Genomic DNA, 17,892 nt, shown 5'->3' with positions numbered 1-17,892 from the left:
CACGCCTCCAGCCGTACCTTCTTTTTTAAATATTCAGGACCAAGGGCGGGGCTTGCAGGGGCCGGGGCGGGGCGAGAAAGCGCCGCAGTGATCTCCACGTCTTGGAGGTCGGGATAGGTGTGCGCCCGGCAGAACATCACAAATACACATGCACGCAGGCTCCGACTGAATCCAGGACTGTAGGGGCTAAAGAGGTCTAGGGCAGTAGAGGCCCGAAGCCCAGGCGGGTCTGTCCAAGGAAAAAGGAGCGTGACTGGTACCTGATCTTCGTTCCCTTCAGAACCTTGACAGTTGGACAAGTGACCTCCTCCAGAACAGATGGAGAGTCTCCAGAAGCAGAGGCTTTAGTGAACGAAATTCGCAATAATCAGCTCCAGATCCTGAAAAGGAGGGCGAAGAATCACTGGCCAAAGCTAACCGCTTCATACCCACACTTCATCCTCCTCAGTTTCTCTCCAGGCCACCATGTCTGCAGGCAACGGCACCCCTTGGGGGTCAGCAGCGGGGGAGGAGGTCTGGGCTGGATCAGGAGTGGAGATGGAGGGCTCAGAGCTGCCCACCTTCTGGGCAGCAGCCAAGGTCCGTGTGGGAGTGACCATTGTGCTGTTTGTTTCTTCGGCTGGAGGGAACCTGGCAGTCCTGTGGTAAGTGACATGGCGGCAGCCCAGCCAGCTCCGCCCCTCTCCGGTCAGGAGACTCTTCGCCCATTTAGCAGCCGCCGACTTACTAGTCACTTTTGTGGTTATGCCCGTAGATGCCACCTGGAATATCAATGTTCAGTAGCTGGCCGGGGACATCGCATGTCGGACACTCATGTTCCTGAAACTAATGGCCATGTATTCTGCAGCTTTCCTGCCTGTGGTCATTGGACTGGACCGCCAGGCAGCAGTACTCAACCCGCTTGGATCCCGTTCAGGTGTAAGGAAACTTCTGGGGGCAGCCTAGGGACTTAGTTTCCTGCTTGCCTTGCCCCAGGTGAGTGATCTAGGACTCAGGACCGGGATTTAGGTCCATAGCATGAGTTAAAAGGGTGCGCTTGGGGGCCATTAGCCATTAATTCTCAGAGAGTAAGCTTCTGCTTTTTTTTTTTTTTTTTTCCTGGCTCACTGCAACCTCCGCCTCCCGGGTTCAAGCAATTCTCCTCCCTCAGCCTCCCGAGAAGCTACAGGCGCCCGCTACCACGCCCGGCTAATTTTTGTAGTTTTAGTAGAGGCGAAATTTCACCATGTTGGCCAGGTGGTCTCCACCTCTTGACCTCGTGATCCGCCTGCCTAAGCCTCCCAAAGTGCTGAGATTACAGGCGTGAGCCACCGCGCCCGGCTACCTCTGCTCTCTTCTGTAAGATTATTTGCATGTTAATTACATCTGTTAAGAGCCTGCCTTTTAAAAGCAGTATCCTCTATCTGTGCCTCTTCCATCTCATCTGTTTTATTACACTTGGTTTCTACCTCTTTGCATCCTCCCAATCTCACCTCCTTCAGATTGGGGCAGGGAAGAAAAACATACATGGGGGTCTATTAAGAGAGTGAAGTCAGTGGTTTGGGTAAAACTTTGTGGTACATTCATTTATCCATTCAAAAAGTAATATGCATCTCCAGGGCCACTCAAATTTTGCTAAGGACAGGGCAGCAAAATCTTGCCTTCAAGAAATGTATAGACTAGTGCAGGAAACAAAGAAATTAGGCAATTATAATATAGTGTATTCGAAAGTGTTATGCTAAAGGAGCTAAAGAAGACAATGGGGGTGGGGAGCGGATAGGGGTGCCTGACACAGCCGTGCAGTCAGGAAAAGCTTTCCAGATGTTAAAATTTGATTCTTCAGAGATAGGTGTTAGACCAATTAAAATAGGAGAAATGCTAGGGAGGATGGAGGATAGAGGATCTCAATGCTGCTAAAACCGAGGACTAGAAAATGGTGAGTAATGAACTGAGAGGGGAAGAGCAAGCCAGATCACAAATAATAAAATTGTACTTTATCCTGAGTGCAGTGGAGAGACACTAAAGTAAAGAGAGTGACATAACCAAATTAGTGTTTTTTACTGAGTTTATTGTCGAATGAGTGTTAAAATTGCAAAGAGGCGAGCATCTGAACCTGAGTACTAGGTTAATCAAATCTCAAATCAAATCAAATACTGAAAAGGAACTAGAAATCTAGGGGGGGGAAAGCTAAATACAAAGCAATTCATTCAAGGCAAAAACCACTATCACTACCATGGGGTCGGGGGGCAGGATACAGCAGCATCTCTGAGACAGTAGGATTAGAATTATGTTCAGAAAGAGGCCAAGAAGGGTCTAGGATTTATCTCTGGAATGATAATGCATTATACTGATTTAAGATTTGATCCTTACTTACATCCTCAATTATTAGAAATATAACTACTAGAAGTTAGTCTGACTGTACTCCTAAGAACAAAGAAAGGCCTGGTGGCTCAAGCCTGTAATCCCAGCATTTTGGAAGGCCAAGGTGGGTGAATCACTTGAGGTCAGGAGTTCAAGACCAACCTGGCCAACATGACGAAACCCCATCTCTACTAAAAATACAAAAATTAGCCGGGTGTAGTGGTGAGCACCTGTAATCCCAACTACCCAGGAGGCTGAGGCACGAGAATTGCTTGAACCTGGGAGGTGGAGGCTGCAGTGAGCCAAGACTGCACCACTGCACTCCAGCGTGGGCGACAGAGCCAGACTCTGTTGGGGGAAAACAAAAAAAAAAAGACAGAAAAATAATACTTGCAATATGTTGCAAACAAGACCTTTACCAATCCAACTGTTAAAAAGAAGCCTGTTGCTACAGTGCCATTTACAATTAGGTTTGTTTATATGAAGCAAATTTTACACGGGGACTGGGAATTAGAAGACTTTTTGTTTCAGTCTGTCTGTTTTACTTTTTTTCTGAGTCTCAGCTCTACTGCTAACTAGCTATACGATTTTGGCTAAGGCACTTGAAATCCATGGGCCACAAGATGATGCAATGGGAAATGAATTTCATCCTTTCTTACAGCCTGACAATCTGACAATATTTGCAACCTCTATTTGTTTCAATGGCAAACTGGTTGTGACATGATACATGTGCAAAAGGTGTTATTTTTTAGTTCCAAATTAGTATCCTTTTGGGTAAATTCTGCATTGCCCATATGCTGTAATTGTAGTTAAAATATTAGTGTTAATAAAATAAAAAATTTAATAATGTCACGTTAGTGTGGTAAGGGCTTAGGGGTAGTTAGGGGTAGTATTAGTAGTAGTTAGAAATTACTTATTTTTGTAGGCTTGTTCCCAAGTTATCAGCAGTTGAAAGGGATGTTTCTACAGTACGTGGTAAATGGCAATAAAACAGGAGAAAGGAAAGATTAAAACAAGGCTGTGGACCAAACTGTAAATCCAAGAGCTTTGACTATTTTTTTTTTTTTGGAGACTGAGTCTCACTCTGTCGCCCAGGCTGGAGTGCAGTGGCGCAATCTCGGCTCACTGCAAGCTCCGCCTCCTGGGTTCAGGCCATTCTCCTGCCTCAGCCTCCCAAGTTCCCCAGTAGCTGGGACTACAGGCGCCCGCCACCACGCCTGGCTAATTTTTTCTATCTTTAGTACAGACGGGGTTTCACTGTGTTAGCCGGGATGGTCTCGATCTCCTGACCTCGTGATCCGCCCGCCTCAGCCTCCCAAAGTGCTGGGATTACAGGCTTGAGCCACCGCGCCCAGCCAGCTTTGACTATTTTTATACTCCTCACAATTCCCAAGTACTTCTTAGGCATAGCAGAAAAACAAAAACAAAAAAAACTTAGAAATATATGAATGCAAGAGATGGGAAGAGGAAAGATCATTTCCCAACTAGCTCAGAGTAGCCTGATCGTAACTCCAAACAGTTCACAAAATTCTGTCTTAGGCTGAAACTATTCATCTTTCCTAAATGTCCCTCATGTCTGCTAAAATCACTTTTCCAAATGCCTTGTATCTAGGAATATGATGCCTACTGAGCTTACCTTTTATCAAATTAATAGTGACTCAATCTGCATTACTGGAACCCAGGCACTTTAACCTTGTAGCTGTAAACGGAAATAGTTTTTACTGATTCAGTTGGAAAACCCAGCAATTTAACAAAAATGGGGAGGCGCAGCCCAATAGCATTTGGAAAATGTTAAATTTTATTATTTAACATTCTTTACCATTATAGTTACTGCACATAAGACTATTACTACTAAAGGTCACTTCAGAGTCACTGCAAAATGGCCTGGAATTTTGACAGCACCCATTTTACACAATATTTCTTTTTCCACAAAATAACAGGCAGACCAGGAAAATCATTTCAGCTGAAAATATGAGTGAGGTGGTAGAAATATCATCCCTTATAAAGCGTAATGTTAGAATAGTACTTGAGAAAGTGGGATTGTTTTAAGTCCCAAGATTTAACAAACTTACTGTTCAACATCATATTCAAGCCTAAGGATTTTCAAGATATATTTCCAACTTCTTTAACATGGCACCATGGATGAACTGTTTCTCAGCACTGTGCTGCTTCACTTGGAATTAACGATGAATTGGGAGGAGATAGTATGACATAGGTGGGCAGGTTGGGTAGTGAGGGGAACCAGTTCTAATAGTCCTCAACTCCACTCCAGCTGTTCCTGTTCCATACCGTCCACTGAGCTGGCCCAGTCCCTTTCACTCAGTGTGTCACCAAAGGCAGCTTCAAGGCTCGATGGCAAGAAACCACCTATAACCTCTTCACCTTCTGCTGCCTCTTTCTGCTGCCACTGACTGCCATGGCCATCTGCTATAGCCGCATTGTCCTCAGTGTGTCCAGCCCCCAGACAAGGAAGGGGAGCCATGGTGAGACTCCAATTCCCAGGCCTTAATCCTTAACCCTAGACCTGTTGCCTCTAGCATCATTTTTTTATCTACCTACCTAATAGCTACCTACCAGTCACTAAACCATGATGAGATCCTAACCATGTCTAGCACCTGATGCTAGAGATAATTTTGTTGAATCCCTTCAATTATAAACAGCTGAGTTAGCTGGACAAGGACTAGGGAGGCAATCAGTATTATTTATTCTTGAACACCATCAAGTCTTAAAGTAGACTTGGTGGCTTCACATTTCTATCATAATCCCTGGGGGTAAGAGATCATATAGTCCCAGGTTGGGAAGGGGAAAAGGGTTTGCAACATTCTCCTCCTTGTAGGAGGCGAGCTCTGTCTCACTAGCTATGCCCCTCCATCAATTCACCCTATACTCAGTTCAGAAGCTGAGTGTCTGAATTACAGTATATTTTCTAAATTCGTAGCCCGTTGGTGAATTTGTCCTCTGCCGCTCCTTTGACAATCGTCCCTGTGTTTGTCTCCAGGCCCTGAGACTGGCCCTGCTTATCTTGCTGACCTTCATCCTCTGCTGGACACCTTATTACCTACTGGGTCTGTGGTACTGGTTCTCCCCCACCATGCTAACTGAAGTCCCTCCCAGCCTGAGCCACATCCTTTTCCTCTTTGGCCTCCTCAGTGCTCCTTTGGATCCTCTCCTCTATGGGGCCTTCACCCTTGGCTGCAGAATAGGGCCCCAAGAACTTAGTATAGACTCTTCTAAAGAAGGGTCTGGGAGAATGCTCCAACAGGAGATTCATGCCCTCAGACAGCTGGAAGTACAAAAAACTGTGACGTCAAGAAGAGCAGGAGAAACAAAAGGCATTTCTATGACATCTATCTGATCCTAACAGAGTATATAGGAACAGAATAGTAAGTCTTTAGTACTATAAGATCTTAACATCTCACTTCTACTCCTGCTCTCCTAGTTCCCCCCAAAAAAGAAATACTGACCAGTGTCTCCACTTTAAACCCCACCTGAAACTTGAGACTATGTCTAATATAGAAACTCACATAACCAGCCGAGGCAACACAGCAAGACCCCATCTCTACAAAAATATTAAAAATTTAGCTGGGCATGGTGGCATATGCCTGTAATCCCAACTACTAGGGAGGGTGAGGCAGAAGGGTGGCTTGAGCCCAAGAGTTTGAAGGTGTAGTGAGCTATGATCAGCTGCACTCCAGCCTGGGGAACACAGCAAGACTCTATCTCAAAAAAAAAAGAAGAAATACATAGAGTTCAGTACCTAGAAGTATCTTCACAGCCTTACTATGCTTTAGAACTTTCAATTTTAGGACAGGAAAGTAACATTAAATGTAGAAAACAAAAATGGAACATTTATTCGCAACTCAAATACTACGCATGTAGGGTAAGAGATTAAATATAAACACAGCAAGTTCCACCCCAGTCCTATTTGTCCAAGGCTGCATGGTCAAATGGAATCTTGAAGAGAACATCTGGACAACAGAGGACCTGTCAGCGACGTCTCCGGTCTGGACTTCTGCTGCGTCTTCGGCCACCTCTAGGGAGAAAAAAGCAAGGAGAGGGGTCCGTTAGAGGGACATAATACTAAGTCTTCATTCTGTTTCGTTCGTATTCCCTTCACCAGACAGTGTTTGCCCTCTTCATTTTACCTCCTCTTGCCTTTTGGTGGACCCCGAACAAAACACCAGTCAACGCTGATGGGCTGTCCCATCAAATCCTGGCCATTGAGTCCCTCCATAGCAGCCTGGGCTTCCTTGTATGTTTCATACTCAACTAGAGTATACCCCTGGGGAAAGTGAAAAGACAGATATGAAAACTCTCCTATTTCCCCAAGTATCACTGAGTATCTTTCTCCTCAAATCTAAACTCAGAAAAATCTACACACTTTAAACAATGAATGTACATCATATATCTCTACTGTATATATACAACATCTCCGTTTCTGTCTCTTTGGCGTGTCTGACAAAACATGGATTTCCAATGTCATTTTATTTCAACTTTGCTCTTGGCCAACCACAGCAAACACAGAACTACCAATGCTGTCTAAGGGTTATGAAAGAAAAGAGGCAATAAAGTGTCACTTAGGATACCTTCAGATATCCTGTTCGCCTGTCGAGGTTGAGGTGAATGTTTTTAATTTCCCCATATTCTGCGAATTTGTCGTGTATGTCTTCTTCAGTGGCTTCCTCATGGACTCCAGTTACAAAGAGAATCCAGCCTTCAACAGCTGTTGGGGGACGGGGCAAAGTTGTATGAGTACACGAGAGAAACACTTCAAGCAGGCTCACAGGAATAGAGTGCGGACTCAGATTGTTTAAGCTATCTCTGAACCCATTCCTATTGCGTTTAACTATTTTATTGGTTTCTAACTACTACCACAGACACGGATACCTCACAGATTCCATTATTACTCACAGCGTTGTGGTCCGGGTTCATCGCCATCCTGCTCCACGCTGTCATAATCCTCACGCATCCGCGCTCGGGACCCCTCTTCTATAAGGGACATACACGAGATCAGCGAAAACTCCCCCTTTCTCCCATTGTTCCTATGAGTTGGGTGGGGACTCCAAAACCCGTAGCTCCTGCCCTACTAGGCCACTCTACCCCATTTCCCCACACTCACCGGAGCCAAAGCCGCGACCCTTCCGTTTCTTCGCTTTTTCTTTCAGTTTGTGAATGCTCTCTGAAGCCCCAGAAGATAAAAGAATAAGTAACCATGGCAGTCATTTGTAACAATCGTCTCTTTCCCAATACCCTACCTGCAAGCCAACCCAAACCGCCTCCAGTCTCAGTGCCTTCCCGGTCACGCCCTCCCCTCTCCTGAAGGGGGCGGAATCTCTAATCCACCCAAGACCCGGTTCCCGGATTCCCATCCTCACGACCGGGGAGAAAAGAGAGTAAATATTCCTATTATAGCCTTCTCTCGCACCTTCCCCGCTTCCCCGCAGCCGCCTCCACTGTCCTCACCGTCCCCATCCTCATCCATGGCGAAATCTTCGCCCCCGGCCTCGTGAAGATCTAGCACGTCCGCCATCTCGCCTTCGATCGAGATCTCGTCTGTGCCGCTCAGGCACTAGGTACCTCGGGAAACTGTCGCAGAGGGGAAAGGTCGCCAGTCAAGCTGACCAATCAAAGGCTAACTCTAAATCCCTCCCTTTGCACGGTAAAAACACGCAAATTGGGGCGGGCCTAGTTCGGAAAGATGCCGGAAGTGCTTCTGTGGCCATCTTGAGCAGGTCGCAAGCTAAATCATGCCATGTTAGGAGGTACAGACTGCAGGGGGCCGTGGCTTCCTCTTAACCGCGGCAGCTGCTGATAAATACTGTACTATTAACAGTGAGGCCCGGCGTAATTTCCTTATTAGAGGGCTTCTTTACGTCTTTTCATCCCAAACTGGGAGATGGTAATTGAAGAACCCCTTTTCTTTCAAAAATCCCAGGCCTGTACCCTGTTCTGAGGCAGCGTGGTGTATGATAGGAGCGTTATTAAAAAATAGTTTGATCAGCATTGCGGGCATAAAGAGCTGCTTCTGGAATCTGCAGCACCGAATTTCTCTAAAGGAAACTAACAGACTTGGTTGCAATACGATTGGTGAGGCAGATACCAATTTTTTTTTTTTAAGATAAAACTCCCTGCCTGTAATCCCAGCTACTCGGGAGGCTGAGGCAGGAGAATCGCTTGAACCCGAGAAACGGAGGTTGATTAGCTGGGCGTGGTGGAGTGCGCCTGTAATCCCAGCTACTTGGGAGGCTGAGGCAGGAGAATCAGTTGAACCCAGGAGACACAGGTTGCAGCGAGCCGAGATCTTGCCACTGCACTCCAGTCTGGGGGATAAGAACGAGACTGTGTCTCAAAAAAAAAAAAAAAAAAAAAGTGAAAAAGTAAAACGAAAAATAAAATTTAAAAAGCGATTAGGAGACACTCATTCTCCACAGTAGGTACTGTGATCATTTTAAAAATCAGTTGGTTACATACCTACTACAAACCCTTGTTGTTGTTTTGAGACTTAGTCTTGCTCTATTACCCAGGCTAAGAGTGCAGTGGCGCAGTCTCGGCTCACTGCATCCTCTGCCTCCCGGGTTCAAGCAGTTCTCCTGCCTCAAGCCTCCTGAGTAGCTGGGACTACAGGCGCCCGCCCCCACACCCGGCTAATTTTTGTATTTTTAGTAGAGACGGGATTTCACCATGTTGGCCAGGCTGGTCTTGAACTCCTGACCTCAGGTGATCCACCAGCCTCCACCTCCCAAAGTGCTGGGATTACAGGCGTGAGCCACTGCGCCCGGCCTAAAAACCCTTTTTGTTAGAGGGGTCTGGCTATACTCCCCAGGCTGACCTGAAACTCCTGGGCACAAGGGATCCTCTGGCCTCCCAAGCATCTGGGACTACAGGGGTGTAACCATGCACCCGGCTCTTTCCTTGGCTTTTTGCTGCACTTAGAATAAAAAATCAGGCCGGGCGCGGTGGCTCACGCCTGTAATCCCAGCACTTTGGGAGGCCGAGGCGGGCGGATCACGAGGTCAGGAGATCGAGACCATCCTGGCTAACACAGTGAAACCCCGTCTCTACTAAAAATACAAAAAATTAGCCGGGCGAGATGGGGGGCGCCTGTAGTCCCAGCTACTCGGGAGGCTGAGGCGTGAACCCCGGGGGGCGGAGCCTGCAGTGAGCCGAGATCGCGCCACTGCACTCCAGCCTGGGCGACAGCGAGACTCTGTCTCAAAAAAAAAAAATAAAAATAAAAAATCAAACTCACAAAGTCTGCTCTGCCTATGTTTTCAACCTGTTCAGCTACCATTCTTCTCCTTCACCCATGAAGCTCTCCTTGCTCTTAGGCCCAACTGTGGTGTGCTCTTTCTCATCCCAGGGGTTTTGCAACTTGCTTTTTTGTTTGTTTTGTTTTTGAGACGGAGTCTCACTCTGTCACTCAGGCTGGAGTGCAGTGATGCGATCTTGTCTCACTGCAACTTCGTCTCCTGGATTCAAGGCTTCTCCTACCCCAGCCTCCTGAGTAGCTGGGACTATAGACATGCGGCACCACACCTAGATAATTTTTGTATTTTTAGTGGAGACGAGGTTTCACCATGTCGGCCAGGCTGGTTTCTAACTCCTGACTTCCGGTCATCCGCCCTTCTCGGCCTCCCAAAGTGTTTGGATTACAGGCATGAGCCACTGCTCCCCGAAGCTTTCTGTTCCTGGTGGTCTTCCTGTAGCTTTTCACATATTGGGTTCGACCTCATTTTTTTTTTTTTTTTTTTTTTTTGAGATGGAGTATCACTCTGTCACCTAGGCTGGAGTACAGTGGCACGATCTCGGCCCACTGTAACCTCCACTTCCTGGGTTCAAGCGATTCCCCTGCCTCAGCCTCCGGAGTAGCTGGGACTACAGGCACGTGCCACTGAGAGGTGACAGCGTGCTGGCAGTCCTCACAGTCCTCGCTCGCTCTCGGCGCCTCTTCTGCCTGGGCTCCCACTTTGGCGGCACTTGAGGAGCCCTTCGGCCTGCCGCTGCACTGTGGGAGCCCCTTCCTGGGCAGGCCGAGGCCGGAGCCAGCTCTCTCAGCTTGCGGGGAGGTGTGGAGGGAGAGGCACGGGCGGGAACCCGGGCTGCGCGCGGTACTTGCAGGCCAGCACGAGTTCCGGGTGGGTGTGGGCTCAGCGGGCCCTGCAATCGGAGCGGGCGGCCGGCCCTGCCGGCCCGGGCAATGAGGGGCTTAGCACCTGGGCCAGCGGCTGCGGAGGGTGTGCTGGGTCCCCCAGCAGTGCCGGCCCACCGGCACTGCGCTCAATTTCTCGCCTGGCCTTAGCTGCCTTCCCGCGGGGCAGGGCTCGGGATCTGCAGCCCGCCATGCCTGAGCCTTCCCCCGCCACCCCCCTCTCCCGCTGCCTCCATGGGCTCCTTTGCGGCCCGAGCCTCCCCGATGAGCGCCGCCCCCTGCTCCAGCGCGCCCAGTCCCATAGACCACCCAAGGGCTGAGGAGTGTGGGCACACGGCGTAGGACTGGCTGGCAGCTCCACCTGCAGCTCCAGTGCAAGATCCACTGTGTGAGGCCAGCTGGGCTCCTGAGTCTAGTGGGAACTTAGAGAACCTTTATGTCTAGCTAAATGATTGTAAATACACCAATCGGCACTCTGTATCTAGCTCAAGGTTGATAAACACACAAATCAGCACCCTGTATCTAGCTCAGGGTTTGTGAATGCACCAATCAACACTCTGTATCTAGCTACTCTGGTGGGGACTTGGAGAAGCTTTGTGTGGACACTGTATCTAGCTACTCTGGTGGGGACCTGGAGAACCTTTGTGTCTAGCTCAGGGATTGCAAACGCACCAATCAGCGCCCTGTCAAAACACACCACTCGGGTCTACCAATCAGCAGGATGTGGGTGGGGCCAGATAAGAGAATAAAAGCAGGCTGCCTAAGCCAGCAGTCGCAACCTGCTGGCGTTCTCTTCCACACTGTGGAAGCTTTGTTCTTTCTCTGTTTGCAATTAGTCTTGCTGCTGCTCACTCTTTGGGTCCACACTGCCTTTATGAGCTGTAACACTCACCGTGAAGGTCTGCAGCTTCACTCCTGAAGCCAGCAAGACCACGAACCCACGGGGAGGAATGAACAACTCCAGACACGCCGCCTTAAGAGCTGTTACTGTCACCGTGAAGGTCTGGAGCTTCACTCCTGAGCCAGTGAGACCATGAACCCCACCAGAAGGAAGAAACTCCGAACACATCCGAAGGAGGAACAAACTCTGGACACGCTGCCTGTAAGAAGTGTAACCCTCACCGTGAGGGTCTGCAGCTTCATTCTTGAAGTCAGTGAGACCAAGAATCCACCAATTCTGGACACACCACCACGCCCAGCTTTTTTAAATTTTTGTAGTAGAGACGGGGTTTCACCATATTGGCCAGGCTGGTCTGGAACTCCTTACCTTGTGATCCACCCGCCTCAGCCTCTCAAAGTGCTGGGATTACAGGTGTGAGCCACCGTGCCCGGCCAAGTTCGACCTCATTTTTAAGGTCTCAATAGTACTGTCACCCAAAGGGGTCTTCTCTACCCTCCTGTCTTTAACTGTGTATTTCCTTCACAGAACTTAAATCAGAATCTTTTTTTTTTTTTTTTGAGACAAGGTCTCACTCTGTCAACCAGGCTGAGTGCAGTGGTGCAATTATGGCTCACAGCAGCCAACCTCCCAGGCCCAAGTGATTCTCCTGCCTCAGCCTCCCGCATATCTGGGACTACAGGCACACGCCACTGAACGCGGCTAATTTTTAAAAAATTTTTGTAGAGGCCGGGCACAGTGGCTCAAGCCTGTAATCCCAGCACTTTGGGAGGCCAAGGCGGGCGGATCACGAGGTCAGGAGATCGAGACCATCCTGGCTAAAACGGTGAAACCCCATCTCTACTAAAAATACAAAAAATTAGTCAGGCATGGTGGCGGGCGCCTGTAATCCCAGCTAGTCGGGAGGCTGAGGCAGGATAATGGCGTGAACCCGGGAGGCGGAGCTTGCAGTGAGCCGAGATCGCGCCACTGCACCTCCAGCCTGGGGGACAGAGCAAGACTCCGTCTCAAAAAAAAAAAAAAAAAATTTTGTAGGGACGGAGTCTTGCCATGTTGCTTAGGCCAGTCAGAATCTTTAATTACCTTGTTTACTTTCTAACTTGTTTATTGTCTGTTTTTCCCATTAGAATATAATCCTATGGCAGACATAGTTATTTACAACTAAAATCCCTAAAGTTTAGCCCAATGTCTGGCTCATGATAGACATTTGGTAGATACTTGTCGAATGAATGAATATTAGAATGGCAGGAAATTCTGTCTGCCCGATGCTATGTGACTGGAAAATAAAGCTGGAAATACAGTTTAGGGTCTGCTATCTAAGGATTTTGGAATTTATCCTATAAGCAAGAAATTTACCTACTTCAGATATTTGAGTATTCATGGTTTTTAATATTTGAAAATAGTCCCCATACTAGTTTTTGCTTATTATTTTTCCTTAAATAGACTGACTTTAAACATAAATTTACACTGAAAGGAAAATCAGTATTTTTCTACTACAAATTCAGATAAAAGCACAACTATTAAAAACTGTTTGCCCATCTATCATCTAAAATAATCTCAGGAACACATATAAAACTGGGAAATGGTGGGCCAGGCATGGTAGCTCATGCTTGTAAACCCAGCACTTTGGGAGGCCGAGGCGGGTGGATAGTTTGAGTTCAGGAGTTCAATACCAGCCTGGGCAACATAGCAAGATCCACCCCTACAAAAAATTTAAAAAGAATTACTTGGGTGTGGTGGTGTGTGCCTATAGTCCTAGCTACTCTGGAGGTTGAGGTGGGAGGATTCCTTGAGCCTGGGAGGCGGAGGCTGCAGTGAGCCAAAATCACGCCATTGCATTCTGGCCTGCTCATTAGAGTGAGACCCTGTCTCAAAAAAAATAAAACTTTGAGAAATGCTGCTAAAGGTAAAGATAGTTCAATGATGGCTTAAGCAAGGGAGTGTCACAGTCATAAGTATTTTATAAAGAAATATGACAGTAGTATGGAGGATGTTAAGAATGGAGGTGAAGACCAGCTAGGAAGCTATTGTAGTGATCCATTCTGGAGATGAGAAAGGACCAAACCTAAACTCAGGCAGTAAATATGGACAAAACATATTAGAAGGCAAGCCAGGCGCAGTGGCTCACACCTGTAATCCCAGCATTTTGGGAAGTTGAGGTGGGCAGATCACCTGAGATCGGGAGTTTGAGACCAGCCTGGCCAACATGGTAAAACCCCATCTCTATTAAAAATAAAAAAATTCGCCAGGTGTGGTAGTGTGTGTCTGTAATCCAAGCTACTTGGGAGGCTGAGGCAGGAGAATCTCTTGAACCCAAGAGGCGGAGGATGCAGTGAGCTGATACTGCACCATTGTACTCCAGCCTGGGCAGGAGCAAAACTCCGTCTCAAAAACAACAACATATTAGGAGGTAGACTCAACAGTAAGTGACTGATTACATTATGGTAGAGAAGAGTTGAGGGTGGATCTGAGGTGTGTGGCTTAGGTAACAGTGTAGATAATAACTCTAATAATAGATCGGCCAGGCGTAGTGGCTCATGCCTGTAATCCCAGCACTTTGGGAGGCTGAGGCAGGTGGATCACCTGAGGTCAGGAGTTCAAGACCAGCCTGGCCAACATGGTGAAACCCCGTCTCTACTAAAAATACAAAAATTAGCCGGGCGTGGTGGCAGGCGCCTATAATCCCACCTACTCAGAAGGCTGAGGCAGGAGAATCGCTTGAACCCAGGAGGCAGAGGTTGTGGTGAGCTGAGATCATGCCATTGCACTCCAGCCTGGGGGACAAGAGCAAGACTTCGTCTCAAAAAAAAAAAAAAAAAAAAAAATCGAATAATAGATCTAGAGAGTCAAAGAGGAATGAGTATGGAGAAATGTTTTTTATTTCGGATATGTTTCAAAGTGCTTTTGTCATATTCAGATGGCCGTGTCAAGTATGTGGAAAGTAAATGTAAAAGCTTAAAACAGATTGGGGAGGAAGAAATAGATTTGAGTCAGGTGTATAGTGGAGTTCAAGTCACCATAATGGGTGAGATTGCCAGTGGGAGTAGGTGGAGCTTGAGGAGAAAGGGCCAAGGACAAACTCCAGGTTAAATGTCTGCGGAAAGGGAGGCAGGCTGCCTTGTGCGATCATTTCTACCACCCCAAAAATACTAATAAATTTTTTTTTTTTTTGAGATGGAGTCTCGCCCTGATGTCCAGGCTGGAGTTCAATCACTCAGTCTCGGCTCACTGCAACCTCCACCTCCCAGGTTCAGGCGATTCTCCTGCTTCAGCCTCCCAAGTAGCTGGGATTACAGGCGCCCACCACCTATGCCCAGCTGATTTTTAATTTTTTTTAGTAGAGATGGGGTTTCACCATGGTGGCCAGGCTGGTCTCGAACTCCTGACCTCGTGATCCACCCGCCTTGGCCTCCCAAAATGCTAGGATTACAGGCGTGAGCCATCGTGCACGGCCTAAAAATTCTTATTTAGTATATATGTAAAAGAACAGGGATGTTTTAGAGCTTCTTGTGGGGAAAAGAAAGAGAGATCAGATTGTTACTGTGTCTTTGTAGAAAGGAGATATAGGAGACTCCATTTTGTTCTGTACTAAGAAAAATTCTGCCTTGTGATGCTGTTAATCTGTAACCCTACCCCCAACACTGTGCTCCCTGAAACACGTGCTGTGTCAACTCAGGGTTAAATGGATTAAGGGCTGTGCAGGGTGTGCTTTGTTAAACAAATGCTTGAAGGCAGCATTTGTTGTTAAGAGTTATCACCACTCCCTAATCTCAAACCACTCCCTAATCTCAAGTACCCAGAGACACAAAACACTGCGGAAGCCCGCAGGGACCTCTGCCTAGGAAAGCCAGGTATTGTCCAAGGTTTCTCCCCATGTGATAGCTTGAGATATGGCCTCGTGGGAAGGGAAAGACCTGACTGTCCCCCAGCCCGACACCCGTAAAGGGTCTGTGCTGAGGAGGATTAGTAAAAGAGGAAGAAACGCCTTGTTGCAGTTGAGACAAGAGGAAGGCATCTGTCTCCTGCTTGTCCCTGGGCAATGGAATGTCTCGGTGTAAAACCCGATTGTGTATTCCATCTACTGAGCTAGGGGAAAACTGCCTTAGGGCTGGAGGTGGGACATGCTGGCAGCAATACTGCTCTTTAAGGCATTGAGATGTTTATGTGTATACATAACCAAAGCAGAGCACTTAATTCTTTACCTTGTTTATGATGCAGAGAACTTTGTTCACGTGTTTACCTGCTGACCTTCTCTCCACTATTATCCTATCCCCCCTCCGAGAAACACCCAATAATGATCAATAAATACTAAGGGAACTCAGAGGCCGGCGTGGATCCCCCGTATACTGAACGCCGGTCCCCTGGGCCCACTTTTCCTTCTCTATACTTCGTCTTTGTGTCTCTTTCTTTTCCAAGTCTCTCGTTCCACCTAATGAGAAACGCCCACAGGTGTGGAGGGGCAACCCACCCCTTCACTTCTCTAATATATAGGTCTCAAGAAAGAGTCAGTCTGGCTCACTAGACAAAAATCTATTTTTAATTGTATAAAATTATACATATAAAATACATAGAATGTACTAAGAAGATGAGTAAAATCTTTGACACCAGAAGTGGACAGATCAGGAAACAATTTTTCTCAAGTTATTTGGGATCTTACTGGTTGGTATTTGAGAAAAATAATAAATCCAGGAGGTACGAGGGCAATTCTTCCCACAACTCACACCCGTTAACCCACACTTCTTCCCAGAGAAAGAAGAAACAGGAGTGTTGATGAGTGCCAGCTTATAAATATCAATACAAACAGACACACCTGGTATGTCTAGCTGTTTTTGCCTTTACTCCAACCCGACGTGTTTCATGGAATACAAAGATGGGGCTTCTACCCCAGCTCTCTTCTGATTAGTAAGAAAAAAAAATGGCCGGGCGTGGTGGCTCACGCTTGTAATCCCAGCACTTTGGGAGGCCGAGGCGGGCGGATCACGAGGTCAGGAGATCGAGACCACGGTGAAACCCTGTCTCTACTAAAAATACAAAAAATTAGCTGGGCGTGGTGACGGGGGCCTGTAGTCCCAGCTACTCGGAGAGGCTGAGGCAGGAGAATGGCGTGAACCCAGGAGGCAGAGCTTGCAGTGAGCCGAGATCGCGCCACTGCACTCCAGCCTGGGTGACAGAGCGAGACTCCATCTCAAAAAAAAAAAAAAAAAAAAAAATGATAGGGCCTAGAGAATTCAAAGAAGCCTGTTTCAAGCACTAATAAAATTGTAGCTGGATTCCTTACCTCTTATCCAACATGATTTCAAAAGCAAGAAAGTTGCCTTTCATCTTGCCCCTATCAAATCCAAAAGAGCCAAATATGGCCTGTTTCATAATCTATTTTTATTGTTGTTGTTACACTTGAACTTTCTGTTTGGAACCTAATCTATTTCTAAAAGCAAAGTCTGTATAATTGTTAAGTGGAAAGTCCAATTGCAGGAATACTAAATGTCCCAAGCTCAGTTTAGAAAGTACATGGGACAAGCCAGGCGCGGTGGCTCACGCCTATAATCCCAGCACTTTGGGAGGCCGAGGCGGGCGGATCACGAGGTCAGGAGATCGAGACCATCCTGGCTAACACAGTGAAAACCCGTCTCTACTAAAAATACAAAAAATTAGCCGGGCGTGGTGGCGGGCGCCTGTAGTCCCAGCTACTCGGGAGGCTGAGGCAGGAGAATGGCGTGAGCCCGGGAAGGCGGAGCTTGCAGTGAGCGGAGATTGCGCCACTGCACTCCAGCCTGGGCTACAGAGAGAGACTCCGTCTCAAAAAAAAAAAAAAAAAAAAGAAAGTTCATGGGACAATAATATAGTATAAAAGAGATCACAGAGACAAGGGGGAAATACATATTAGAGACCTCCAAAAAAATTCTCTGAAAGGAGAATACTTTAGCTGCTGTACTACAGGTTATTTCTCTCTTATGTCAGCCAGGAGAGAGGTGGGATAGAATGGTGTTAAAAACACAAATAGAGCCGGGCGCGGTGGCTCACGCCTGTAATCCCAGCACTCTGGGAGGCCAAGGAGGGCAGATCATGAGGTCAGGAGATCGACACCATCCTGTCTAGCACGGTGAAACCCTGTGTCTACTAAAAATACAAAAAAATTAGCCAGGCATGGTGGTGGGCGCCTGTAGTCCCAGCTACTAAGGAAGCTGAGGCAGGAGAGTGGTGTGAACCCGGGAGGCGGAGCTGGCAGTGAGCCGAGATAGCGCCACTGCACTCCAGCCTGGGCGACAGAGCGAGACTCCGTTTCAAAAAAAAGAAAAAAACACACACACACACACAAATAGTTTGGGAGGCTGAGGCAGGTGGATCACGAGGTCAGGAGATCGAGACCGTCCTGGCTAACATGGTGAAACCCCGTCTCTACTAAAAATACAAAAAATTAGCCGGGCGTGGTGGCGGGCGCCTGTAGTCCCAGCTACTCAGGAGGCTGAGGCAGGAGAATGGTGTGAACCTGGGAGGTGGAGGTTGC

General features: G+C 47.5%; 1 protein-coding gene and 1 pseudogene across 3 annotated transcripts; one reads left to right on the top strand and one right to left on the bottom strand.

Moving 5' to 3' along the window:
- Positions 1-22: 22 nt before the first annotated feature.
- Positions 23-5,762, top strand: LOC100593225 (annotated as a pseudogene). Its single transcript, XR_001114185.2, has 3 exons — positions 23-975; positions 4,613-4,823; positions 5,259-5,762. The product of XR_001114185.2 is annotated as a gonadotropin-releasing hormone II receptor-like (transcript).
- RBM8A (RNA binding motif protein 8A) lies at positions 2,031-8,495 on the bottom strand. Of its 2 annotated transcripts, none has more exons than XM_003268098.4 (6): positions 7,804-8,495; positions 7,460-7,519; positions 7,252-7,329; positions 6,927-7,063; positions 6,486-6,622; positions 2,031-6,373 (listed from the first exon to the last, which is right to left on the bottom strand). In XM_003268098.4, exons 1-6 carry the CDS (start codon positions 7,868-7,870, stop codon positions 6,328-6,330), a joined length of 525 nt encoding a protein of 174 aa, XP_003268146.1. In that variant the 5' UTR covers positions 7,871-8,495; the 3' UTR covers positions 2,031-6,327. The 2 variants fall into 2 exon arrangements, with proteins under 2 accessions (XP_003268146.1, XP_012355811.1); XM_012500357.2 differs by having other exon boundaries at positions 6,167-6,373; positions 7,252-7,326.
- Positions 8,496-17,892: the final 9,397 nt, after the last annotated feature.

This window comes from Nomascus leucogenys, chromosome 12 (assembly GCF_006542625.1).
Source record: "Nomascus leucogenys isolate Asia chromosome 12, Asia_NLE_v1, whole genome shotgun sequence".
In the NCBI taxonomy this organism is placed as follows: domain Eukaryota; kingdom Metazoa; phylum Chordata; class Mammalia; order Primates; family Hylobatidae; genus Nomascus; species Nomascus leucogenys.
Note: the sequence above shows the minus strand (reverse complement) of the source record. Positions and strands in the feature narration are given on the sequence as shown.

Bases quoted from the DNA above. Each gene is read 5' to 3' on its own strand.
- RBM8A (XM_003268098.4), bottom strand. From the start codon at position 7,870: ATGGCGGACGTGCTAGATCTTCACGAGGCCGGGGGCGAAGATTTCGCC. The intron at 7,064-7,251 runs GTGAGTAATAAT...GTCCCCCAACAG, and splicing joins TGAACCCGGACCACAACGCT to CTGTTGAAGGCTGGATTCTC. The intron at 6,374-6,485 runs GTAAAATGAAGA...TTTTCTCCCTAG, and splicing joins CCACCAAAAGGCAAGAGGAG to AGGTGGCCGAAGACGCAGCA.